The following is a 27,230-nucleotide window of genomic DNA, read 5'->3' as shown; positions in this document are numbered from 1 at the left end:
AACAGGCTGAATGAAGACCATTCCAAAACCTGTCCCTGGGTTTATGAGAGTAAAGAGCGATCCTAAGTCCCTCTTAAATTATGACTTTGTAATGCCTCATTTAGCTCATTCATATCCACAGTATAAAAAGAAAATACCTATGAAGTCCAAACGGGGAAATCAACCTTGACTGCCTCTGTTCCTTCCGAAGCCTATACCTAAGTAAGACCTTGTGTGTCAGAAAACTATTCTGATAAAACACTTGCAGCCATTCAGCCTCTCTAGTTAATTTTAAAACAAGGGCCATGAAACGGGATGAAAAATCTTATCTTTATTCCCCTCTTTTTGCAGATAAACTACTTTTAAATATCTACAGGCTTAGGTAATCAGAACTACTAACACCCTATGAAAGATAAACGTTTTCAGAAAACTGACCTTTTTATTAACACAGCCACCCTCAAGAGGAAGAAAAAGAATATTTTCAAAAATAGGAATATTATCTCCTTGTGTCTTTAAAATAAGCCTAATACTGTATTCTGAAGTACCTTTCCCTATAGCTTGTCCCTTTGCTCTACATCTGCCCTATGATATTTTCAAGTTCTTACTTTCAGGGCACATATCTATTTACCCAAACTCACCTGCTGCCAGTTTTTTCTTCTTGGCTTCAGCAAGGTCACTCTGGTAAGTTTCACCACATTCAGGGATGACGCCATACAAGCCGACATCAGGGGAACGAAGGGCACTCAGTGTTTTTCCAACATCGCCATTCTCCACTGCTTCATTAATGGCAAAGATTCCTAAGGCAACTATCCCAGAAGAGAATTGTTACTGGAATAGTATAGAAGGTGTCTAGATTCACCTACTAGCAAACTGTTCCCCCTACATCTTTCTATCTTGGTCAAGCTGAGTTCTAAGATACGGAGCACCTCACCACCCCCACTTTCCACCAGAGTAGAAATGAAACAACTGATACATACACCTCTGTGCTTCTTGGGTGTCTTTGTTGGACTGCCAGATTCCACCTTGAATTTCATCCAACCATAACACAGCTGACTCATCCTGGGTTTCCTACAAACCATTAAAAGCAAAACAATACTAGAGTCATCAAATCAGGGTACATGTCATGATGGCGGCTTCTGAGACTCAATTAGAGATAGAGGAAGAAGTTTCCAACATACAAGACACATGGAATAGTCAACTTGAAGAAGCCAGGCACCAAAAAACTGGTAAAGGGTTACAAGAGAAATATCACAGATGTAGGTGATGGATGTAAGAAGATGGATTCAAGTTGTTCAGGAGGACAAGAGCTGCTAGAAGGGGCAAAAGGTCCCAACTGGGAAGGGGCCCAGGGACTTAAATACTGTGACAAGCACCATGACATGAAGTACTTTTTAGAAAGCCTCCTTTGCCAACAATATTCAGAGGGAATTAATATTCTCTATGACTACTGTTTTTAGGACTATCAAGACATTATCACATGTGAAGCCAGGAGTCACTATAGGCAATTTAATCTTATCACCAGCTTATACTCTAAAACTTGAAAGTTGTATCAGTTGTTGGAAACTTAAAAACACATTTTCACACAGAAACATAATAAATGGTGATTAGTTTTCTCAGCATGGCCAACAAAAGCCTCTCTAGTCCATAGTGTAGTTTGAGATGAATACTAGGGACAGAGGTGAAATAGAAGTGGAGTCTTTTTCTCCTTCTAGACAAGGCAGCTCAGGTTTTAAAGTGTCCAGGTTGAGAGTCATGTTTGAGGCAATCCTGACAGACCCAACAAAAGTAACTGTTCCTGAGGCTTGAGCTAATAGCAATTGGGATAAATAGTAGCTCAAAAATCCATCGAGACTGCCTGATGTAAATATAATTTGCCAAGGCACCAATGAGGCGGCTGGGATCAGTAACTGTAACTGTGTTGCCAGGTAAGGCAGGGTCTGGGCTGTGGGGCAAAATGGAAAGTTTCACTGCCTTCTGCAGGCCCAGCAGTTGAAGTGCAAAACCTTAGAGGAGGCTTGGTTTTCCTCCTGCATTACTGGGGAGAGATACACAATATTTCACTCAGCAGAGCCAAGCAGTCACAAACCCCTGCAATTTATAAAGTGCCTTGGTGACAGGGTAAGGCCAAAGGAAGGCATCTGAAATCGAAAAATTTCTAATTCAGAGTTTTAGAAAGATCATTTAACTTACAGTCATAAGAGGCACCGTCCCAATTTAAGAAGCTCATAGTCTTGGGAAAGGAAAAGAGTAACCCGATAAATAGAATGCAAGAACAAGTCACCTAATAGCTGCAGAACTTAGCACTTTCCTACCACTGGTCAGCTTCTGTTAGTGAAAACAGAAAATGGCCACACACAATTCCCTAGAGTCATACAAATAAATACTGGCAATGCTAAGCAATAGTTTGAATACGAGACGATACAATGAGTCAGCAACAACTTAAACTGAGAAGTCATAAGCTAGACGGCTGAAGGTGCAGTCTCCAAGAGAAGTGGCATAAAAACCCTTGCACCCCCAAAGCAAGTATTTCCACAGAACCAGGCCACTTCTGGCTCAGTTTTAGGCTAGTGCACGTGTCAGCCGGCTCTGAGCAGAGTCTACTGTAAGCAAAGCTTGGGGGCTTGGCACACCTTTCTTGCATCCAGAGAAAGGCGCAGCTTATCATGATTTCTGACCATTCAGAGTTTTGTCTTCTCTGCCCCGGGCAGACTAAAGCAGAAGGATTAAAACAAACACTTCCATACATACTCCCCCATAAGAAACAAGCAACAGAGCTGTGGTGTGAGAGGAAAAAAAAAAAACAAACAATGGAGCGGTGTCTCAGGTACATCAGGGGAAAATGATATACAGAAATACCCCTCACCAGACTGAAGGAGGCAAGATCGGGGACATACACCAGCTCATCCCAGTGTGAGGAAAGAACAGGCTCTCTCTGCTCCAATTAGATCGAATAAGATGACAAAACCCTACATCCTCCTGTTAAAGTTTGCTCTAAAGATTAACTCAAATCACTCAGTAGAGAGTTAAAACCCTGAACGAGATATTGTGGAGAATATTGAGATAAAATAGATTTAATGTGAAAATGCTATATAAAGTATAAGGAAATAACATCCCCTAACAACTCTGACTGACACTTAGAAGCACACTGACTGCATTTTAGAAGAGGTAAAGAGATAGGGACCAGAGATAAGAATCAAACGGAGTGGGCAATGACTGGAGGTAAAAGAGGTGGAGAAGCCACAAGATACGGCGAAAATAAAGGGAAAAGAGATGAAAGAATGGCTACCGTACATATATGTGTGTATATATACGGAAAGCACAAACACACACACTTGCAAAGGGCACTTCTCACCCCTTAAAACCTCCTTAAAAGTCTCTCCTATTATATGTGGCATGGATGCATGTGTCATGATTGATAAAATATTACACGTATGTATTGGTAATATATATGTAACATATTATAGATACATATATGTGTAATATAAATGTAATGTTTTATCTCTCATCACATTTGTAACCTATGCTATATATACATATAAACCACTCCACTCCATACCTACCATATACACATGTAAACACACATACATGAATCTATACAACATATTTATCAACACAAGCACTGATCAAGCAGAGTGGAGCAGAGATCTTATGGCCCCTTGCTGGTTTAGGTATTAATCCTCTAGTTGCTCATAGCGGAAGTTCAGGGAAAGAGCTAGAACTGGTGGTGAAACACATTTGGGAGGCCTGGGACAGGAGCAATGTACCAAACAAAAGTACTCAATATTCTAACAACTGGTACAGCCATGTCAGTGCACACCAGCTGATTTTTAGCTACATGCATGTATGTCTACACACAGACTGTGGGGTGGGGGAGGAGAAGCCAGACTTAAAAATCATTCATATTTGTAATTATAAAGTGAGTTCCTTGAGAATTCCTGATATCTGTGTCTTGGCATTCAAACAATACTACCCAGTGACCAGTAATCTACTTTTAGCAAGTATTCCAAAGGCACTAAATTTAAATGAAGAGAGAACTGACAATTGTGAAAACAGTAGAGGAAGGACCTCTGAATATCCCCTCCTACATAGAAGCAACAAAAACACTGACAAAAGTCATCAGAATCAACTTTTTCAAAACTATAGAAATTAACCAAAGGCTTGCAGCAATCAGAGTTTATTCAAGAAGAACAGTTGACTCTCAGTAAGAACAGTGAGGTCTATGGCACTTAAATTGCCCTATTCCCATTTGTGCTCTGCCCACCCCCCTCTGCCCCCACCCCATACACACCTACCTCCTTCAAAGCCCTATCTATTCCCACAGAACTGTCATTAGTTGACATGTTAGGTAGTTCCCTGGAAGACCACAGCTAGGCTGTCTTTATTTGACCTGACTTAGAGCTTGCCCAGTGCAAACAGCCTTTTCTCCAGGGGTATTTGTCCAAAACAGTAAGAGGTAATTGCTTCACATCACAGATGCCTGGGGCAGTGGGTAAAAACTTAGGCAAATAATAGGTTAACCAAAAAGCTTAAAAGGAAAAGCTAGAGAATGAGATGTCCACAGAGAGCTTTGAAAAGCTCTGACAAATTCCTGGGATGGGAATCTAGAAGGTCATAGTGCATTATGGGCTATGCACATGCTCAGAAGAGATCTGATAAGGCTGTAAGCTCTGACCTCTGGCTGACCTTGAGGCTCTGGGCAAGCATGAAGTGAAGGGTAAAGCAAAATTGTAAACTGCCTGGCTGTGAGTCGAGGGCATGCCCCAACACACACAAAGGCCCTCAGCAAAGGCTGGGAGCTTTATTGGTTCTAGGCATTTAAGGAAATTTCTGACTAATCATTAGCTGACCACTAGCTAACCAAGCAGAGACTTCAGTGGACACACATGACAAAGAATACAGACTTGAAAAAACTGAAAATCACTAAACAAACAGGGACAACCATAAACCCTGAGGAGGGGGTAGAATCTGATTTCCAAAGTTGCCCCATTATGAAAATGTCCAGCTTTCAACCAAAAATTACAAGACATGCAAAGAAACAAGAAAGCATGGTCCAAACAGGAAAAAAAGCAGACAACAGAAACTGTCCAAATTGAACTTAGTAGACAAAGACTTAAATCAGCTATTTTAAGTATGTTCAAAGAACTAAAGGAAACCATATCTAAAGAACTAAAGGAAAGTATGAGAACAATGTCTCACCAAATAGAGAATATACATTTTTTAAAAAAGAACCAGATTAAATTATGGAGTTGAAAAATACAATAACTGAAATGAAAAATTCACTAGAGGGATTCAGCAGATTTGAGTAAAGAGAAGATATATGCATAATGGAATTCCCTAAAGGCAAAGAGAAAGAGGCAGTTTACTTGAAGAAAATCTGAACAGACCTATAACAAATATAGAGAAAGAATCAGTAATCAAAACATATCCCACAAAAACAAAAACAAATATTCAGGACCATATGGCTTCATTGGTGAATTCTACCAAATGTTTAAAGAACTAATATCAATCCTCTACAAACTCTTCTAAAACATAAAAGAGGAAGGAACACTTCCCAATTCATTCTATGATACCAAAACCAGACAGAAAGATATTACATGAAAAACAGATCAAATTTAAATTAAGATCTTTCGCTTGCTAAATTTGGAACTCAGATGATTATTTTTAAAACTACTCCCAAGAGGAACTTAAAAGCTGAGCTCAGGCTTAAAAAAAGACAATTACACCTAAAGTATAGTCTACCCATCTGAGCATGGCAGTGTTAAGCACATTTTCCTCTAACTCTCCCCTTCCTCTGCCTTTGATGAACTCTGAAAAGTTATTCCACAGCAAAAGGAAATGCTTCAAACTCTAGTCACATCCTCTAAAAGTTTAACTCCTATGACCCGAACAAAAGGAGCAGTAAGGCCCATCACATGAGTGAGAGCTGGTACAAATTATATCCTCAATCTACTTTCCTTTTTTAGACATGGACTCAGACCTAGCTTATTCTTTCAAAGCCCATTCCTCTGTCAGTCGGATCGGATATATAAGACTCCTTTTGGACTAATAAGGCAGCAAAAAATAACACTACCACCACTGTCCTACGCAGAATCATTGCAGCCAGGCCCCAGGTTAGAGATTCTGAATTAGCAAAAATAGAATTAAAGCTTAGGAATCTGTATTTTTAAAATGACTTTTCAAGCGTTCTAGTCATCAGTCAAGTTTGGGAAGCTCTGATCCAATAAACTGATATCAAAAACAGACCTCTATTTACAGCTTCCCTACAGCCAACTGCTTCTCACTTGAGTAAGTAAAACCAGTTAATGCCTTTGTCTCCTCGCTACAAAATGGGGGTTGTGATTCAACCTTCACCACAGGATCAACTGACATGCATAGCAATGACCCTCTTAAAAGGAACCTGGTACTTGCTACACTTATATGTTTAGGACACAGTAATGTCAACTACTCTCATGACAATGGAATCAAAGGAGATCTATCAACATTATATTATCCACAGCTCCTCCCCCACAACCCAAACTTCTAGAGCCCACAAGGCTGTCGGTGTACAATAGCTCCCTTAACACAAAAGCCCTGATCTGTTTTACTACTTTTGGCTTCCCAGAAGGAATCTGACCCCCTGAATTAAAAACTTCTTTTAGCTCTTCTGCTTGCTGCAAGAACCTCACCATAGGGATCTTCTAAGTCAGAAAAGAAAGCTGTGGTCCTCCTTATCCAATTGTTGTTAGTTAGGAAGAACTTAAAAGGAGATGAATCACAATTCCGAAAAACAGATGGTCATTATGCTTTCATCACAGAACAAATATCTGAGGGCCTACTAAACACATGGCAACTTCCTATTCAGCAAGAGGACTAAAAAAGGAGTAAATCTTGTCCATTTCCTCAACAAACTAGCTGAGAGGCAAGACAAACTTTTTAAAAGATGGGTTTGTATTACAATTACTTTGGAGAACAAATTCATAGCAGCATTATCCCTAATAGCCACAAAGTGGAAACATGACCATTGACTCATGAATAGATAAATAAAATGTGGTACAGCCATACAATGGAATATTATTCAACAATAAAAAGAAAATACTAATACATGCTACAGCTTGGATAAACCAAGCTAAGAGAAAGAAGCCAGTCACAAAGGACCACACATTGTATGATTCCATTTATATGAAATGTCCAGAATAGACAAATCCATAGACAGAAAGTAGACTGATGGTTAGCTAGGACTGGAGAGATTGAGAGAAATGAGGGGTGACTACCTACAGGTACCAGGTTTCTTTTGGGGGTGATGAAAATGTTCTAAAATTGATTGTGGTGATGGTTGCACAATTCTGTGAATAGACGAAAAACCACTGAATTGTACACTTCAAAACAGTGAGCTGTATGGTATGTGAATTATATCTCAATAAAGCCATTATTTAAATTTAAAAAAGAAACTTTATGGCATTACCTGCTAAAGCTTAACATATGTATTCCCTATGACCCACAAATTCCACTTCCAAATGTATACCTAATAGAAATGCATACATATATTTACCAAAAGACATGTACTAGAATAAATCAGGATAGTGGTTACCACTGTGCTGGGGGGCGGGGAGGCCGGAGGTGAATAAGGATGTAAGGGGATATAAGGGGGTTTCTGTTAATGCTTTTTATAATCCGAGCACCAATTACATAAGTATGCTCACTTCTGAACATTTATACAACTGTATACTTAAATAACTGACACATTTTTCTGGATCTTATATTTCAATAGAGAATTTCTTTAAAGAGACATAAGAGATGTGTCTACAACCATAACAACAAAGAACAACAAAAAAAACCAAATGTGTAAAATAGCATAAGCTTCTGGAAGGCAGAGTCTATGACTCTTACATCGTGTGTCCCTCCAGTGCTCTGAATCTAAGGGTGCCCAGGAAATAGTCATTGAGGGAACACCCCACCTCTATCTCCGTTCTAGGAGGGATGAAGTTCTCGGAACAAAAAGGAACAATTTAGTGCCACTCACCTGGGCTTTCTCTCTCTTTGCTCTGATCAGCGTGTCTTGGTAATGCTGGGCCACTTCTGCAAGGACCCCCTCGAGTTTAGCTGCAGGAATCTGCAGGGCCTGCAGAGTCTTTTGGGCATCACCTTCATCCAGGGCTTCATTAATTAAACCAATGGCTAAAATCCCTAAATATGAATGGACAAAAGGTTATTTTTTAGATTAAGAAATTGTATAAATAAATCAGTCTTTAAACATGCTAAGTGACCATAAATCCTCTATCCTAGAGTTACCACGATTCAAACTACAATTTGTCATCCATAATATTAAACGACATGTAAATCTTTTTCCTTTAAATTTAGTGGTTTTTTTTCATCTAAGTAAACTCCCTTATATCCATATTCCTATTGAAATCTCAAGTCCTTTTGTTTTATTTTTACTTGCTCTAACTTAAGAGTGATGAGGATTTTGATGAAACTGGCTTTATAAAGGATAGCTTTCAAGTATACTCCAATGTGTGATCAAAACCATTCTTGATTCACAAAAAGTCAAGAGTTCAAGGGATCTTAAAAGTCACCTAGTGGGACTTCCCTGGTGGCGCAGTGGTTAAGAATCCGCCTGCCAATGCAGGGGACACGGGTTCAAACCCTGGTCCAGGAAGATCCCACATGCTGCAGAGCAATTAAGCCCCTGCGCCACAACTACTGAGCCCGCGTTCCACAAATACTGAAGCCCGTGCCCCTAGAGCCCATGCTCTGTGATAAGAGAAGCCACCGCAGTGAGAAGCCCACGCACCACAACGAAGAGTAGCCCCCGCTCGCTGCAACTAGAGAAAGCCAGCACACAGCAACGGAGAACCAACGCAGCCAAAAAAAGAAATAAATTAAATAAATAAATCAAAAAAAAAAAGTCACCTAGTTCAACATTTTTATAGAAAAAAAAAGATGAGCCTTAGGAATCTCCTCTCCAACACCACACAGCAAACAAGTAAGAGACGGAGAATCAAAGCTCAGGGCCTCCTACTCCAAGGCAAGGCTCTTCCCACTAAATCACTGAATATTTCTCACAGGAAACACTAATTAAAACTAGAAATATTCACTCCTCAGGTATCTCAGCCAACTGGACTACTTTTGTAAAGACTCTGTTGTATAATAAAAAATTTGGCTGGTCTTTGTCCCTGGTTTCTGGAAAGGAGGCTCTAAACCCTTGGAATTTCCCAAATGATAGGAGTATCTTCATTATCCATAGTGGGCCCCTAGGACCACACCTGAGTTTATGCCAACCAGGTGACTCCTGGTGGGCCCCTAGAAACTTTTGGGATAGGGGCTGGTCATGCTGGAAAGACCAACCATGTGATTAGAAGATTGGGGCTTTGAGCCATGTGATCTCAGAATATCAGCCCAGCTATTCCAGGGAGGAGAAGCAGACTGGAAATTGAATTCAATTACTTGGCCAATAGTTGGCCATAATTCAATCAATTATTTGTATGTAACGAAGCCCCAATAAAAACTCTGGATATCCAAAGCTCAGGTGAGCTTCCCTGGTTGTGATACTCATCAATGGGCTGGGAGGGCAACACACCCTGAGGATACAGAAGCTTCGAATTTGGGACCCTACCAGACATTGACCTACTGGTCTCTTCTTTTGACTCATCCTGATTTGTATTCTTTACAATAAAACTATAACCATAAGTATAGTGCTTTCCTGAGTTCTGTGAGTCATTCTAGCCAATTACTGAACCTGAGGAGATAGAGGGGACCCCTGAATATACAGCCAGTTTTTCAGAAGTGTGGTGACCTGGGAACTCCAGAGATTAAGGCCGGTGTCTGAAGTGAGAGGAGTCTTGGGGAGGACTGTGCCCTCAATCTGTGCAATATGACCTAACTCCAGGTAGTTAGTGTCAGAACCACTTCTTATAATAGCATTTAAAAATAACAGATCATGTTCAATTCACCTTCTGAAAATTTTAGTTATTACATACTTATCTAATTATAGCAGTTGCCTGGTGTTTTGAAAACAATATACAACTGTAGCTTTTTGAGACAGATAAAGAGATAGATTTTTTTTTTTTTTTCCAATTTCCAAAAATCCTCCCGGGAGTAGTGTTTAGAACCAGCTCATGGAATCACATTATCTGTAACTGTGACATTATCTGGGGGGATGGGAAGTAGATTACTCACTCTCATGTTCCTCCTGCACCACAAGATTCACATGGTCCACACAAGCTTGGATGTCATTCCACGTAATAAATTCATTATTCTCTGCATGTGCTTGAGCTTTCAGTTTCATCAGCTCATCGAGATATCTGCCCCATTCCCCCAACAAAAGAGACAATGAAGTGCAACATAAGAAAAGGGACCTTCAGGATTATTCTGGTTGACAGGAATGAGAAGACATGGGGGCAAAGGATCCAAGGAACAGAGATAGCTAAGGAACCCCAACAGCTTGAAGTATTCTAGAGGTCAGCTTTGGGACTGAGGAGCTTCCTTGAGCAAAGTGTAAAAATGCAAGGATATCACTTATTCTTAACGGCCTATTTATATTACATGTTCTAAATTCCAAGTAGACCAACTCTGGAATCAGAGGCAGCAGCTCAAGCAATCCCTCTAAAGACAAGGAAACAAGGCCATACACCAGCTAACAAACACAGAAGGAATGACAGATCAACAAATCACCATTCAGCAACTCTTACTGAAAGTATATGGATTTAGGCAAGGATTATCAATTGGGGTTAAAAATATTAGATGAATGGTTAATGGGGAACTGGACATTTTGATGGTGCAAAAGGTACAAAAAAAGATTATGTTCTGGGGCTTCCCTGGTGGTGCAGTGGTTGAGAATCAGCCTGCCAATGCAGTGGACACGGGTTCGATCCCTGGTCCAGGAAGATCCCACATGCCGCGGAGCAACTAAGCCTGTGTGCCACAACTACTGAGCCTGCGCTCTAGAGCCTGCGAGCCACAGCTACTGAAGCCCACAGGCCTAGAGCCCATGCTCCGCAACAAGAGAAGCCACCTCAAAGAGGAGCCTGTGCACCGCAACGAAGAGTAGCCCCCGCTCGCCACAACTAGAGAAAAGCCCACATGCAGCAACGAAGACCCGATGCAGCCAAAAAAAGTTACATTTAAAAAAAAAAAAGATTATGTTCTGGTGATAAGGGAGAAAAATAAATATGCAGTGAAGGGATTAGCTGACTCCCTAATCAAGGATCAATCTTAGTATCTCTAATGGTGGGGACAAGCAGATTTTATATGCCTCTTGATATGAGAAAATACGAAACACACGTCGCCAAAAATATTTAATTGAATCTTGACAAGACTTTAGACCTAATTTACAATTTACAGGAATAAACCAAATATTAGGAAGCAACCAGAACTGAAGATGGGACATTTTATAGGACAACTGGCCCCATCCCTTTAATAAGTCAGTGTCATAAAGAAAGGGACAATGTTAGATTAAAAGATACCAAAGGGACACAATAATCAGATGTTAACATGTGGTCCTGGATTGGATCCTGGTTTGAACAAACCAGCTGAAAAAACAAACAGTTTTGGAACCAGAAGTATGAAAATGGACTAGGTTTAGAAAGTATTAAAGAAGTACTATTGATTTGTCAGGGTATAAGAGTGTTATTTTGGCTATATAATATCCTCATTGTTTTAAATAAGCATACTTATAAATTTAGGAGTGGAATGTTATGATATCTGTAATTTACTACAAAACCTTCAGCATAGTAAAGAATAAAATGTATCGAAATAGAAAAAGAAAAAAAGACGATCACACTGAAGTCAAAATGCCTGCAAAGAAAATAAGAGTGCTGGCACACGAAAGACAGAGGTGACAGCTACCTAATGGATTCAACCCAGCACTCTGGGCACCCACCTCTGGCAGTTTTCTTCTTCAATATTGGTAAGGCCTGTAACTGAACTGCTCAACTGTTTCCACACTGTATTCATGTCTCCGGATTCCAGCGCCCTGTTGATTAGGGCCACCGATGACAACATCTCCACTGCAACAGAGAGCTCAGGATGGGTGAGGCTATGCTGTACAGAAAGCGAGGGGGGAGAGAGTAAGGAAAGACATTCTGGAATACCAAAGGAGGTCAGAAGTTTAATAAAACCATAACGAGTCTAAGTTTCCAGTAAAACAAAACAAACAAAAAAAACCCCTCTACCTAACTACACCAAGAAGTGGGTATTAAATTTTAAATTCAAGTCCACTCTGTTTTGCTCACATACAGCACAGGTTCAGTTAACTCACCTCAGGACTCTGTTGCTGCAGGGTAGCCAGCTCCTTCTGATAAAGATCGGCAGCAAATGGAAACACCTGGGGCAGCTGGGCTTCGGGATTCATTAGCTCCATAACAGTCTTCTCGGCAACACCCTTCTGGATTGCAGCATTGATCGCTGCCACTGCTGCCAGTCCTGGGTAGAAAACAAGGTCAGAAAGGCAGCTGGCTCTGAGAGGCCCGAGGGGAAGCAGATGCCAATTTTCACAGAAGAAAGTTATATTCTGTGGATAAGCTATTAGCCATGACATTTGAAGTAGAACTTTCATCTTTAGAAAACAGCCTCCTTTGTATGAGGGTGAATTGCATGGTATGTGAACTACATCTCAATAAATCTGTCTTTAAAAAGCAGCCTCCTCTTTTCCTCACTCCTATTTTCTTTCCACTCCAAATCATCCTGCCTGCCACCACTACGCTCTACCTAAAACATCCTTCCCCTACAGGCGGGAGCCTGGAAAAGTACTAGCTTATTAAGCTGCCATTCGAAGCTTTCCACAATCTTTCCAAGCCTTTATCTTACACAACTCAGCCTAAAACATCTACAAAAATTTTATTCTAGCCACTGTTCCTTAATACATCTTTCACCTTCTGTCCCTCTGCTCACACTTCCTCTTCCCCTGTTGCCCCGTATTAGGAACACCCTTCTCTCCCGTCTCTCACCATCCAAATCTTGCCAATCAATCCCTAGTCCTGTCTCCTCCAGATGCTTCCCTAACCAACCACGTAAGCACGAGCTTACTAGCCAAAGTGAGCCTACGCTGATTCCGGTTCTACTTTTAAAACTGGAGGAACCCTTCTGCCACCAAAGGTACCTGGTAGTTGACTGCAGCTAGTAGCCTTGGGGTGGGGTGAGGAGTGACAGAATCTAACCTCAGGCCCCTCAATGACACAAAGCCACTTTCCTCCCCTACTCAGGATCTCAGTGGACACGCAGCTGAGAGGATTCTTACTTCTCTGATACTGCTGAGCAGCAGTGTTTGCGGCATCCACTCCAGACTGTAGCTCCTCCTTCTGCAGGGCCTCAGCCTGACCACCCTGAGAAAAGCCAAGAACACTTAGGTAAAGATGACTCCTGCCTAGGCCTCCGGGCCTTGTAGTTCTCATATCTCAACAGCAGTCACTAGGGACAGAGAGCCACAGGCCTAAGAGACAGCTTCAGGCTACACACAGCCAAAGCGGCAGCCTGAGCGAGAGCTGAATGCCCTTGTCAAATCTCGGGTAGAGTGACTCTCCTGATATAAGCACATTTAAAAAAAATATTTTGTAAAGAGCATCAAAATGTTCTGAGATAAAATGTTTGTAGAATCATTAGCACATTAATGCTGCTTTCTCTGGCCAATGCTGAGGATTTGTAAAATCTATACTTGTCCTTATTTAGAAAAAGAAAAAAAAAAAAGAAATCCCCTCATATTTGTTCTAAAAAAGAAAACCATAAAGTACAATCCCACACAGTCCACTCTTACTGCACATTAAGTACTTTCCCAGTGTCGGCCAGAGGAAACTCGTCAGGTATGGTTTTTTAAAAGTGGAAATTCCTGAAGTAAGAATATAAAATTTCAGGTTCTCCCCAATAGCTTTTAGTCGGGGATTTCAAGTGAAGGGGTGGTCAGATTCACTTGCCGGGATGGGCGATGTTTATTTTAAAAGAGGATTTACAACTCTAAAAGCAAAAGAGAGCTGAAGACAATGTGTACTTTACCTGAGGATATTAAACAGCCTAATTCATCTGCAGGAGAAAAAGTTATATTAGGGGGAAAAAAAGGCCCCATATATATCTTGACACAACAGCATGGGATTCAAAAGGATGTATATAAACTCTTGCAGGTGCAACTCACGGTACTTTTACCTCTCTCTTCTGCTGTCTATCACTGAGGAGCTGCTTGAGGTACCAGTCACTATTCTGCTGCTGCAGTCCTCGAAGGCCCAGCGCTGGTGACTGCAGAATCTTGAACAAGGCCAGTGCAGATCCCTGCTCCAAAGCCAGGTCTATATTCACTAACGCAGCCAACACTGAGGAGGAAAAAAGGCAAACGTTTAAGAAAAAACTATGTTAACGTTATAGCCTAGAATATTTTTTCCTTCCTGAAAACCAATCGCAGTTCCAGATCAGGGAAATATAATTAGATAGCTTTTATTCTGGAGTATCACAGAAGCATTAGACTTTGGGGTTGGAAGAGAACCTTAAAGTCATCACGTCCAGGGGTTCCCAGGTTGTTCAGATTTAACAGATTCCTGGACCACACCCCAGGCCTACTTGAAAGCTTCTAGATGCAGAGAGCTTGGCACCAATATGGGCAGCAATATAAGAGGCACCAATAACACATGCCTAAATTCCCTCTAAAATGCCAAGTCATTATCCAGACTAAACTACTACACAGGAGAAGGTATCCCGCACAGCAATTTACTACATCTCTGGACAATTCTGTTTAAAAAAAATTGTTAAAGCTCCCACCCTAGAGTTGATACTTGAATACATCCAACCCCCTTCCCTGTGACTGTCTACTCCTGACTAAAGAACCTTAGTTCCTTCAACCATTTCTTATACAGCATCATTCTGAATCCCTTCATTATCCTGGCGTCTCCTGAATGTACTCTGCCCAAAGAAGTGCCTAGACATCAAGGCTGGTCTGACTGCGTGGAGTGGAAGGGGCTCTCTACACCGCCTCAATATTCTCTACTTCTAGTCACAGAACCTGACGTCACACAAGGGCTTTATTATCCGACAGTAAAAATGCAGATTTTCCTTCATCTGAAAATGATAACAAAGATACCCTCCTCATAAGATTAAATGAAATCAAATACATGAAAGTACTTTTATATTGTAAAATAAATAAGGTATTATTAAGTTGAAAGTCAAAATATCGTATTTTCTGATTTCAGAAATGACAGCCACTGGAAAATCATAATTATTGTATTATTTTCAGCTTTCCTATTTTAGAAGAGAATATAGAGTTCTCCCTCCCATGTCCCACCCAGGAATAACCATCTGATTTTATCACCAAAGTAGCAAAAAACGTCAATAATAAAATACTAAAAATCAAAATATTTGGGGCATAGCAGTACTTATCAATTTTAACTGTTTTCATTAGTAAAGAAACAAAAAGAAAATTAATGTAAGCTGTTATAAGGAAACAAAACAGTGCAAGAGAAAACAAAGTCTCAAACTAGAACTAAAAAATAACACCAAGAGGTAAAAGGATGAAAAGGTTAGATTCCTAAGAGACTGTTTCCTTCTTCCCAACATTCCCCTGCAATTCAGCTCACTGATCACCACACGAAGGAGGTGAGCAGCTCCTTGAATCATGGCTGCAGGTCTATGTGGCCATTAGCCAACTAAACAAGCATTCTTCAACAACACAGAGCATGCACCTGCTGCAAACACAGCCATGAACAAAGCAGACAGGTTATCTCCATCCTCAGGGAGCTTTTGTAGTAGTGGGGGACAGAAGACAAAAGCAATATAGGTAACAACCAGGTTTCCTCTACGTATGCAATGCAGAATCTCAGACTATCCATCTGCAAAGGCATCTAGTCAATTATGCTTTTACTAGAAATGTAAACTTACTACTTAAATATGTAAATATTTAAATGAACATTTACTAATACTATAAACTTTACAACATTATTTAAACACTTTCTCCCACTACGCTTTAATTACCTAACTCTAATTTTCCTTATCCTACTTAACAAAAAATAAAAACTTTTTCTCATTTTTAACTATCTGGCCTGCAGCTTTCTCCTGGGGCAGCGTGAATGGCTTCCCAAGCCCTAGGGAAAGAATCTTATCTATTATTACATTAAGATGATTCCCGGGACCTAAAGTCCCTCTATCTTCCTACCATACAACTTTCCCTTGTCTCAGACTTTCTCTACTATTAGGAAAAGCTTGTCCCCCTATGGGGAATTCTGCCTTATCCTCACCTTCTTACCTACCCTAAGAATCCCAGTGAAGGTTCAGATACAAACCTCGAGGAAAAGTCATCATTCTTTTCTTTATTCTATGACTGTACTTCACACACCTTTGGTTGCCTTGAAATTACTCATTGTATTGTTCTAAGCAAGTTGCTCTGAAATAATTCATTTGACTATTTACCTTCCTCACTATACTGAAAACTATTTGAGGGAATTTTTACTATTTTGCTCCTCTGACCACATGAGAACAATATGCATGGAACACTTTAAAAATATATACATATGTTTCTCTCCTTATGAGTTTATAACTGACTCTAATATAATTAGCCAGGTAGAGCTATAAGGTTATAAAATCCCCGACAACATGGTAGAGAAAAAATCCCTTAGTAAATAAAAGAGTATTTTACGCAGTGTATGCAGCAGGAAATGTGCAGGACTTTCCTCTCACACAGAGAACTAACTACAAGGACATCCTGGTTTATACTTGCTGACTTCAGTAGTATTCATACAGATACAGCAAAACAAATCACCCATACGTGAATGGAACTATTACTCTGTTCAGAAAGCTATTATCCTAAATGAGCCAGAATGGAACAGAATACAAAGACTCCTGGTCAGGATTTAGAACTCCCTATCATATGGAGTTGGTAAAATCTTATAAATTCTCTCCAGTTATTCAGAGTATTAGTTCAAGTGAGAAATTAGGATCTCCAAAGGAACAAAGAGGACACTGATTACTATTACTACTATTATTATCTTGATCAAGATAAGATCAAGTCTGGTTGAATCAAGTAAGGTTTTTTAGTTCTTTTGGTGAGACTAACGCTATGCTAGGAATTCTGAGGATTTGAAAAGAAGCAGAACTCAGAAGTAAACTTTAAGTTTATAAAGATGTCAGAAACAAAAAGCAAGCAGTTAAGACAATACATAATTAAATATAAAATTGTGTGGTTTAGCATATAAATGCTGTAGGAGATTTGAAAGGCAAGTATATTGTGAGTTAGGATGGGCACTGAGGTGAGAACTGAGCTGAATCTTGAATGATGGGTATAATTTGGATTAAGTAAGAGATGAGGCATGAGGGCATTACAGTGGCGAGATTACATGATTAACAAAAGTGATAATAATATTGTTTACTGAGTGCTTACTAAATACCAGGCAATTTACATACATTATCTCATCATTCGTATAATGATTCTATGCCACACGTACCCAATTCCCACAGCTATTAATACGAGGGCAAGAGATCAAATCCCAGTTCTGAACAACTCCATAGCCATTTTTCATGAGTCATGAAATAAACACAATGAATATGGGAGACAATTAGGCACATGAGTTTCTATAGAGAGTTATATGCATAAAATACTACATAAAGAACTCCACCAGGCTAGGGATCAGTGTTTTGTCTGGCAAGTAATAAGGAACTAATGCAGGTTCTTTTGAAGAAGAGTAACAAAATGAAAATGACACTTTCAAGAAATTAGTTTTTCAAAAGTGTGTAACATACACAAAAATCAATATGAACAGTACAATCTCATTTTTGTTTAAATATATGTTTTGAAGGATATGTTAAAAACATCAAGAGTGGTTATCCTAGGTGATGGGGTCTAATTTTTTGTTTGTTGTTTATTTCTGGATAACTTGTATTACTCTTTAAAAGAAAACCAAAACTGTATAGGAAAACAGGGACTTCCCTGGTGGCGCAGTGATTAAGAATCCGTCTGCCAATGCAGGGGATATGGGTTCGATCCCTGGTCTGGGAAGATCCCACATGCTGCGGAGCAACTAAGCCTGTGCGCCACAACTACTGAGCCTGCGCTCTAGAGCCTGCGAGCCACAACTAGTGAGCCCGCATGCCACAACTACTGAAGCCCGTGCACTCTAGGGCCCACATGCCACAACTACTAAGCCCGTGTGCTGCAACTACTGAAGCCCATGTGCCTAGAGCCCGTGCTCTGCAATAAGAGAAGCCACCGCAATGAGAAGCCTATGCTTCTGTTCAGATTTAAGTGTCTAACACAGGGTGAAAGAGTGAAACTGTAGCCAAAAAATCCAGTCTGTAAGTTACAATAGATGAGTAGATGGAGGAGTGGGGGCCTGTCTGAGGACAATGGTAGCCCAAAGAGAAGACGTATGAACACAAAAGACAGTAAATCAGCAATAGTTCCTAAGCAAACCCATGAATGTCTGAAATAAACAAACTTAAACCATGCCACAGGTCCAAGAAGAGATCAACAGCCACATTATTCTGTAACATTCTTTTAGGTGCCTGATGTGGGGACATACTTACTGTTGACTTTATTTATATTGCCTTGAATTTCAGCTTGCGTGAGCAGCTCCTCATAAACGTCCCTTTCTCTCTCAGAGCTTTCTGTCTGAAGATGAGTAAGAAAGTGTAACTAAATTAGCTCAGGTCTCTAAGAAGACCACAGAAATACATTTGTGCTCCTCCCCCACCATTACAGAACCAAGAGCAAGTAAGGGTGTGGCTTAAAATCCTTAATAAAGAACAAAGCAGAACGCTACACAACTGTAACTAAACACATAAAAAGCAGATCCACTTGTAAATAACAAGCCCAGGGGTTCTTCCAGAGTCAAGCAAGAGAAGGAAGCACTGGTGAACCCTGCTCTGCGCACTTGTGAGTCTGCATCCTTGCCTCAGACCTGAGCAGAACAGGTACATCCAGGGACTAGATCGCAGAGCCTGTCACTGGTTTGCACAAAACTCAAGAAGGAAGTAGAAGTCAAAATAGAATCTAATACCAAAAGACTACATACTGGGTAACTCCATTTCATTTATATAGAATTCTAAAAAAATAAACTAAAGTGATCGAAAACAGACTGGTAGTTGCTGGGGTCAGGGGTGGGGAGTGTGAGGAGGTACAGACTGACTGCGAAGGGGAGATGTGGGCACTTTTGGGGTGGTTACACATCCATATACATTTGTCAAAACCCATCAAACTGTACACTTTAAACGGCTGAATTTTATTATATGTAAATTAATACCTCGATAAAACTGATTTTTAAAATGGAGTCATATCAAACAGTGAAAGAATATAAATCAGTTAGAAAGAACAAATGTTCCATTTTTACCCTGTTTTTAGCATTTGTCATTTTGTCCTGCTTGGCCTGGTAAAGTACATCCTGGTAAGTGGAAGCCAAGGGCTCTTCAAGGTTCACAAGCATGGCATTGGGATTTTTCAAAGCTGCAAACGTGTCAGCTGGAATTCTATGGTCAATAGCTTCATTAATGGCAATAACGGCAGCATGTACTAAAAAAAAAAAAAAAATTCAAAACATAGAACACTGAGGTTATACGAAGTAAAGGATATACATTACACATTCAAACACTGCAACCCCCTATCACAGAAAGAGGCTCCTTTTCATAGATGGAGGGGTTAGAGGACTCCCCAGATCTTTAAGCCCAGTCTTTTTCCTCTGATGCACAAACCCACAGCTCTGCCTGTGACCCACGTCTGGAATGCTGAATCTGAAATCTTACAGGGAAATATTCATAAGAGACTCTGAAAGGAGCCTTTGAGCATTTGTTATGGAAATGTTCACCTTAATCATCACGTAAACACCATCAGAAAATAAGAAACTCCAAAAGGCACTGAAATGTAGAATTCACTTTCTAGTGCTTCTATTTTAATCAAAATCACTCACTTATTTCCAAATAACAATAGCATAGATAACTGTATAGCAGTGTTTAAATCTATATCTACTGACCTAAACTTGCTAGCAAAATTCCTAATGTCTAAGTCCATCATTATAGTATTAATCATTGAAAGTAGTAGCAACAACCCCATTTGAACCCACAAAATTTCTCTCTTCTTACATGCGGCTTCATCCACTGACAGTTCATTAGCCAGAATGCCCCCGATCTTGCTAAAGGCAGGCATCTGGATCCCATACTTCTCCAGTTCAATCTTCATGTTGTTGATTTCTTCTTCTACAGGGAAAAATTAAGACCCAAACAAGCAAGTTAAGCACCTTTCCATAACATAGAGAAGGAAACACATTCCTCAACTACAAAATGTATTGGATAAAATGACATCTACCTCCCAGGGTTGTTAGAAGGATTTAAATAAGATAATATATGGAAAGCACCTAACATGATACCCGGTACATAACATGCACTCAATAGACACAGTATTATTAGTATTATCAAGAGCATCAGAAATAACTATAACATGAGACTGGCTCTATAGAAAATAGTTCTCCCAAACTGCTACTTATGGCATTCCCTATAATGAACCTATGAATGGAGCAGCTTTAAAGGCAGCTCGAACAAGAAGTGAATCACAAGCCATGGCATTCCCTATAATGAACTTACGAATGGAGCAGTTTTAAAGGCAGCTCGAACAAGAAGTGAATCACAAGCCAGTTATCTGTCTTTACAATCCAAATCACTAGCTACTATTACACAATTTCGTTTCTAAGGCAGAAAGCTAAATGATAAAGAAAACAACATGTAAGGTTTGGCCCTTGCCCCAAGTCTGGGGAACAACTTCCCTGGAAGGAAAAATATAGATAAAAGTTTTACTTCCAATTTTTAAAACTCCCTGGCCTACAAAATAATCACCAGTTCAAAAGATTTGAATCTATCTTACCCCTAACCAATATTACCATTGTTCTTTTTCTCCCCAAGCCCCCATCTCTTCAAGCATCTGACTATAGCAAACACCCACCCAAATAAGCTAAAGTTTTAAAATTAGTAAATTGTCATCTTTGTATCATCTCGCTCCCCTTCCTTTGGCTACAACTGGTGCTCACTGGAAGGGAAGGGGCAAGACTGTTATAAAGATTTTTCACTGTACATGAACCTTTAATGTTACATGTTAATATTATATTTTTTTTACATATTATATGTTAATATTCTTTCTAATTTACATATAAGAAAACTGAGAATTATCAATCATACCCATGTCATAACTGAGAGAACAGAGCTTGAAATTCCAAGTTTAGTGGAAGAAGAGGAGAAGCAGGAGAAGCAGGTTACTCATGCTTTTTTTTAATCTCTGTTGGCACAGTGTTTTTAAAGCCGTATGTCTTTAAGATTTGCACTGTTGACTCTCCAGGCTATTTCCACATAAATCAAGCACTTCCTGCCAAGTTTGTAACTTCTTACCTGTGAAGTCAACCTTTCCATATAGGTCTTGAATCTGAGGAGCCAGGCCTAGTTTGAACAGGTACAAACTAGAAGACATAATATGCAAAAGAGTCAGGCCTCCCAGCTGAACCTCCCTGGTGCTCTAAGTTCAAAGGGGAAAATCAGCATAAAGAACAGAAACACTCTGAACACAGAGACTCCCAGTACTCTACCATATTCCACTTTGCAGTTACAATACTTTACCTCAGAGCCTTTTTTTAGTTTTACATAACAAGGAGGTCCTTAAAAAGTCACATAATGTAATGCAAAAAGCACTGGACTGGGAATCAGCGGATGCAAGTTTAAGTCCCAGCTCCAGCACAAATCCAATGCGTGATTAGATGTTAATATAAATGTTAACATAATGGATATAAGTGAAGTCTCTTCACTGTTTACCTTCCTGTGATCAATAAGTTTTAAGTAACAAGACATTTTAGAAAAGTCTCATAAAAATGATTCAGACAGCAAATCTTACTTAAGCTGAATTCATATTACTGATGGAAAAGTTTAATTCAGGTACTTTAAGAGTTTTAAATAAAGTATATACTATAAATCTTTACTCTTTAAATAAAAATCTCCTACACTCTAAGCTCCATGAAGGCAGGGACAATGAAAGTCTTATTTACCAATGCCTACCCAGAGCCTGGCATATATTAATAAATATTAATCAGTATTTCACAGATGGATGGAAGTCTGTAAACATGAGTTAGATTAACTGGATTCTAAGACTCTAGCAGGTCAGAATCAATAAATTAGAAGAGATCAGAAGGGGGACTTCCCTGGTGGTGCGGTGGTTAAGAATCCGCCTGCCAATGCAGGAGACATGGGTTCGAGCCCTGGTCCGGGAAGATCCCACATGCCATGGAGCAACTAAGCCTTTGCGCCACAACTACTAAGCCTGCGCTCTAGAGCCCGTGAGGCACAACTACTGAGCCCGTGTGCCACAACTACTGAAACCCACACACCTAGAGCCCGTGCTCCGCAACAAGAGAAGCCACCACAATGAGAAGCCCGCGCACTGCAATGAAGAGTAGCCCCCGCTCAATGCAATTAGAGAAAGCCCGAGTGCAGCAACGAAGATGCGACGAAGACCCAACACAGCCAAAAATAAATAAATAAATAAATAATTTATTTATTTATTTTAAAAAAAAAAAGAAAAAGAAGAAGAAATCAGAAGGGCACTCCACAGGGATTAACGTGAGCAAGACATTGACAGCCTGTCAATAAGGGAGGAAATAAAAAAAAATCTAAGAAATAAATCACAGAAACTCAATGGAGCAGTCTACAGTTTTTGCAGATAATCTATAACCTCAATATTATCCAAATACAAATATGTATCATGCATATTGCATTCACAGGACTGATCAGAACCCAAACTGCATATAATAAACCCAAATGCATAATCTAAAAAAAAAAAAAAATCAAGTGTTCTAAAAACACATTCGAATATATACATCCACAATAACTAATCACTTTCTCAGATAAGTGCAAATATAAATCATATGTATATGATTAAGGGCTTTTCTTTAGAATAAAATGCTCAAGATGGAAAAACATGAAGTTCCTCTCTGCAAAGATTTTACATCTATTCAATAAAGTTTCCAAAGCCAAACAGCTAATAACTTTCTATACACGTTTTACCTTATATACTTTCCCCACACAATGTTCCATCTGCATTCTAAATTAGTAAAAATATTTTTCTCCAGAAATTTCTTCCTCTTTTATTCCTACTTTAAAACAAGAAAGTGGTTGCCACACTTTAACAAAAGCTTGGGCATGTCACTTTCACAGCCCCAAGAACAGTGAGTTAGCTTTTAATGTCTTTCAACAGTAAATTAAAGGTGTTACAATGATATCACTAGCTGCTATAAAAAGTAGAGGAGAGTGGTAAGCAGAAAGCAGATGGGCAGCATCTTTCTTTTATCTCATTTTAATTATTAGGAATATTTTAAGGATATGCTGGAGTTTTAAATGGAATCATAATGGCCACTTGGATCCTCTTACCCAGCATCCAAAGTATTTAACCTCACAGCTAAAACTTAAAACTCCTAACAATAAACATTGCTTTCAATCTTTGTTCCTAGTCTCCTATGTCTGCTTAGAAATAAGCTGTTAGGTACCTATAATAGTCAGCCTGTAATTGAGCTCAGATTTCTTTTTCTTTTCTTTTTTTCCTATCTAAGATACACTTTACAGCAATGAGGAAAAGGAGGTTGTGTTAGCCTATCTGGATTCCAATTACTGTTACTGATTGTAGAGTAACCTATGAAAGAAATCACTACGCTAATCTCAAAGATTAACAATAAATGCTCTTAAACACAGCAGTTGATTAGGAAACAGAATCTAGTACAGGCCCACGTCCCTTACCTAAATTCTTTGGGCCAAATATTAACTTAGGATTTCTCAGATATTATAAAAGTTTTACAGTGTAAACAGCATTATAAAACACCCCCAACAAGCCTTGGGGAAGCACCCCTAATCAAATACATTACTTTTCTGCAGAGAGACATATGAATAATATTAAGTAGATAAACATTCTAAGTAATCTCAATTAATACTGATCAGATCTTGCCAACAAAGGAGTTTGAACTAAACCAAAACTCATTTTTCAGATCTTTCAGCACGTTTTTTTGAATTTAGGATAAAGGATTATGGGCCAATTTAATCCCAAAATCAGTTCTTAGAAAGATAAAGCATCAGAGGAAATGGAAAGGAAGTATACAAATATATTTGAAATAATGGAGAATTAGGGTCTTATCTGAGAGTGGAATGTAATCTACATGAGTAATTTAGTCTGACTAAAGTACAGTCACTATCTCTGGAATAATGTCAGTCAAGACTGAGGGAGAAAAAAATAAGATGGCAGGAAGGGAGAAAACAAGGAGATAATGCTTCTCTATCACTGTTGATCCAAAAGGGAAACAGTGCCTCACCCAATACAGGTAAGTGAAGTGAGGAACCTGCCTTGAACACTGTCGTGTAAAGGTAAAGAAGAGGCTCAAGCAGTTACAAACACTTCCTACATACCCTTCAGGAAAAACACTGTAAGGGAGGAAAGAAGTCATAAATCACCAATCAGAACACACTGCTGTGTATATACTTTCTAAGCACGAACTGCATATTGAACAGAAATGGAAAACAGTAGCAGGCTTCCTCCCTTTCTCATTCTGACTCCATCATTAGAAAGGCACAGTTAATTCTTCAATCTCTCTTCAGAGAATTTGAGGGCCTGGGACTCAGGTTACATTGCAGAGAGTAGTGGCTACAGAACTAGCAGAGAGGAATTCTGCCAGCTTAGCTGCTGTGCCTGCCAAGTTCAGATATCCATTGTAGGTACAGCCTTCACAAGGTTATCAACATAGACAGACTTCACAGAACACTAAGCCAATCACAATACTCAGAATTAAGCTGATTTTGGCTCAGACATATGCATCTGAAATTGCTACATTCTGAAAATTCTCCAATATATCACCTATTCCTAAACAATTTTTTAAAATTCTCATTTTACCATTGTTTGTCCAATGTTATGCTATGTACCTTGGAGGGGGAAAAAAAGTAAGGCATGACTTCTGTCCCTAAGATGCTAATAAATGTAATAGGGAGAAAAGATATGAAAGAAGCAATACATAACAAACAAACAACAAAACAAAACACATACACACACACAAAAACTAAACCAAAACAAAAAACAAAAAAAACCCAGAGGTTTAGAAAAAGGAATGAGGTCAGGTCATTGGAGAAACTTCACCAAGAATGTGGGAACTGAGCTAAAACTTGATTGGATAAGCAGAGACAAACATGAAGAGCCCTTTGATAAAGACAAAGTACCATTTCCTTTTTCATTTGTAGGACAGAAAGTACCCCCTTGAGCTGGGGGAGGGAGAGGGAGATTTATTATAATGTATAATTTTGACACACATTTATTGTGATTATACGCTAGGCATCTAAGTGTTGATACTAAAGACACATGGATAAAGAACAAAGGAAATACTTCTTGTCCCTAAGGAATCCACAAGAAAGCAAGTTATAAGAACAAACAGTAACCAGAGTACAATGTAACAAGCACTATGCTTGAAGTAAGAGGTATGTCATAAAATACTAAAGGAGCACAAAGATGGTAAGTAGCTAATTCTGCCCGAGAGGGAAAAAGTAAGAGAACATATTAATGGTAGCATTCTGAGGTGGCACCTGGAGAAGAGCATACGTTAAACCAAGGAGAAAAGGCATTTCAGGGTTTCCCTGGTGGCGCAGTGGTTAAGAATCCGCCTGCCAATGCAGGGGACACGGGTTCGAGCCCTGGTCCACAAAGATCCCACATGCTGCGGAGCAGCTGAGCCCGTGTGCCACAACTACTGAGCCTGCGCTCTAGAGCCCGCATGCCACAACTACTGAAGCCCACGCACCTAGAGCCCGTGCCCCGCAACAAGAAGCCACCGCAATGATAAGCCTGCGCACCGCAACGAAGAGTAGCCCCGCTCGCCGCAACTAGAGAAAGCCCGCGCACAGCAACAAAAACCCAAAGCAGCCAAAAATAAATAAATAAATTAATTAATTAATTAATTTTAAAAAAAGGCATTTCAGGCACAGGAAACAGCAAAACCAAAGGCACGAGAGTACATAGCCTGTTTGTTGAAAATACTAGAACATAGGTACACAGGAGAGAATGGCTGGAGGTGAGGCTAGAAAGGAAGCATCAAAATATTTTATGAAGCATCTGATACTATTAGGGCTGTTTTGGAAAGACAGCTCTGACAGCAGCATGGCAGATGGATCGGAAGGGAGAGAGCCTAGCGAGGGAACCCGCTAAGGAGGTTAATGCATTCATTAGTCCACACAAGAGATCTATTAGTCCTCAGTTATATTCTCTCTTTTATGGGTTTCACACTGATTCCAGTGATACCAAGGATCTGGCAAACATTTGATCCAGAAACTGGAGACAATAGGTTTCTTGTGGGTCAATATTATACATACATTCATACATATAATTAACATTTATTAAGTACACATACAGGATGCTATATAAAAAGAGCAGACCAAGCAAAAAATTCTCATCCTCATGTCCCTTCTCATACTTACTTCTATCATCTTCTGCTTTAGGCCTACGGCCATCAAGTAAATTTGCACCACTCTGAAATACTATTCTACTAGCACCTACACCTCTCCCATCCCATCCTCCATCCAGACATATCACCTCTTCCTTCCAATTTAGTACTTTGTTCATTCTAAGAGCTGAGGACCTGAAATTAAGTCATCTTCCAAATTTACTACGAAGCTGTAATAAAATTATACCTTGTTTCAGTTCCTATTTATTATATTTGCATTGACATAAAAATTATTTAATGAACAAATGACTTGTCAAGGTCCTAGATAACTTAATAAATTATCAGTCAACCATTTGATATTTGCTGGTATTATTTGAAGATGTTGCCAAAATTTAACTGTACTACCAAAGAGTATCAAGACATAGTGTATTCAGTAAATCAGTTTATCAGCTTGAAACAAAATGAGAAACAATAAGTTTTCAAATGTATGTAGTTTTTATAATTCTTAAGAGACTTTAATTTGAAAGAAAGGGACTACATCTCAAGAGAAATGCATAGTTCACTGAAACACTAGATCAATAATGAAAGATTATATTATGTTTTTAGAGCAAAATTTTCTGTTATTATAGGAATAAATAAATCCTTTCTCCCTAGAAAAACACAGCTGTTTCTCACCATTTTGTTAAGATAATAGTGCTCTATTCTATTTGAAAATTCTGAAGCAAATGCAAAAACTTTTTCATTATACCCTGGACAACAAGCTACACACTCAATTTCAGATGTGACTCCTAAACTTTTTTTTTTTAATTGAGATATGACTGACATATTATATTAGTTTCAGGTGTACAGCATAATGATATGATCACCATAGTAAATCCAGTT

At 39.3% G+C, this 27,230-nt stretch overlaps 1 protein-coding gene across 1 annotated transcript in view; it reads right to left on the bottom strand.

Moving 5' to 3' along the window:
* IQGAP1 (IQ motif containing GTPase activating protein 1) overlaps window positions 1–27,230 on the bottom strand; it is a 99,757-nt gene that overhangs the window by 30,552 nt on the left and 41,975 nt on the right. The window contains exons 6-17 of the mRNA XM_061179899.1: window positions 21,286–21,353; window positions 19,993–20,106; window positions 19,248–19,426; window positions 18,445–18,529; window positions 14,089–14,252; window positions 13,193–13,277; window positions 12,215–12,378; window positions 11,837–11,997; window positions 10,135–10,259; window positions 7,979–8,142; window positions 957–1,047; window positions 618–785 (exon numbers count right to left, since the gene is read on the bottom strand). Coding sequence (XP_061035882.1) covers window positions 618–785; window positions 957–1,047; window positions 7,979–8,142; window positions 10,135–10,259; window positions 11,837–11,997; window positions 12,215–12,378; window positions 13,193–13,277; window positions 14,089–14,252; window positions 18,445–18,529; window positions 19,248–19,426; window positions 19,993–20,106; window positions 21,286–21,353 — 1,568 coding nt within the window. The remainder of the gene's footprint in view (window positions 1–617; window positions 786–956; window positions 1,048–7,978; window positions 8,143–10,134; window positions 10,260–11,836; window positions 11,998–12,214; window positions 12,379–13,192; window positions 13,278–14,088; window positions 14,253–18,444; window positions 18,530–19,247; window positions 19,427–19,992; window positions 20,107–21,285; window positions 21,354–27,230) is intronic.

The sequence above is a fragment of the Eubalaena glacialis genome, chromosome 2 (genome assembly GCF_028564815.1).
Source record: "Eubalaena glacialis isolate mEubGla1 chromosome 2, mEubGla1.1.hap2.+ XY, whole genome shotgun sequence".
Taxonomy (NCBI): Eukaryota; Metazoa; Chordata; class Mammalia; order Artiodactyla; family Balaenidae; genus Eubalaena; species Eubalaena glacialis.
Note: the sequence above shows the minus strand (reverse complement) of the source record. Positions and strands in the feature narration are given on the sequence as shown.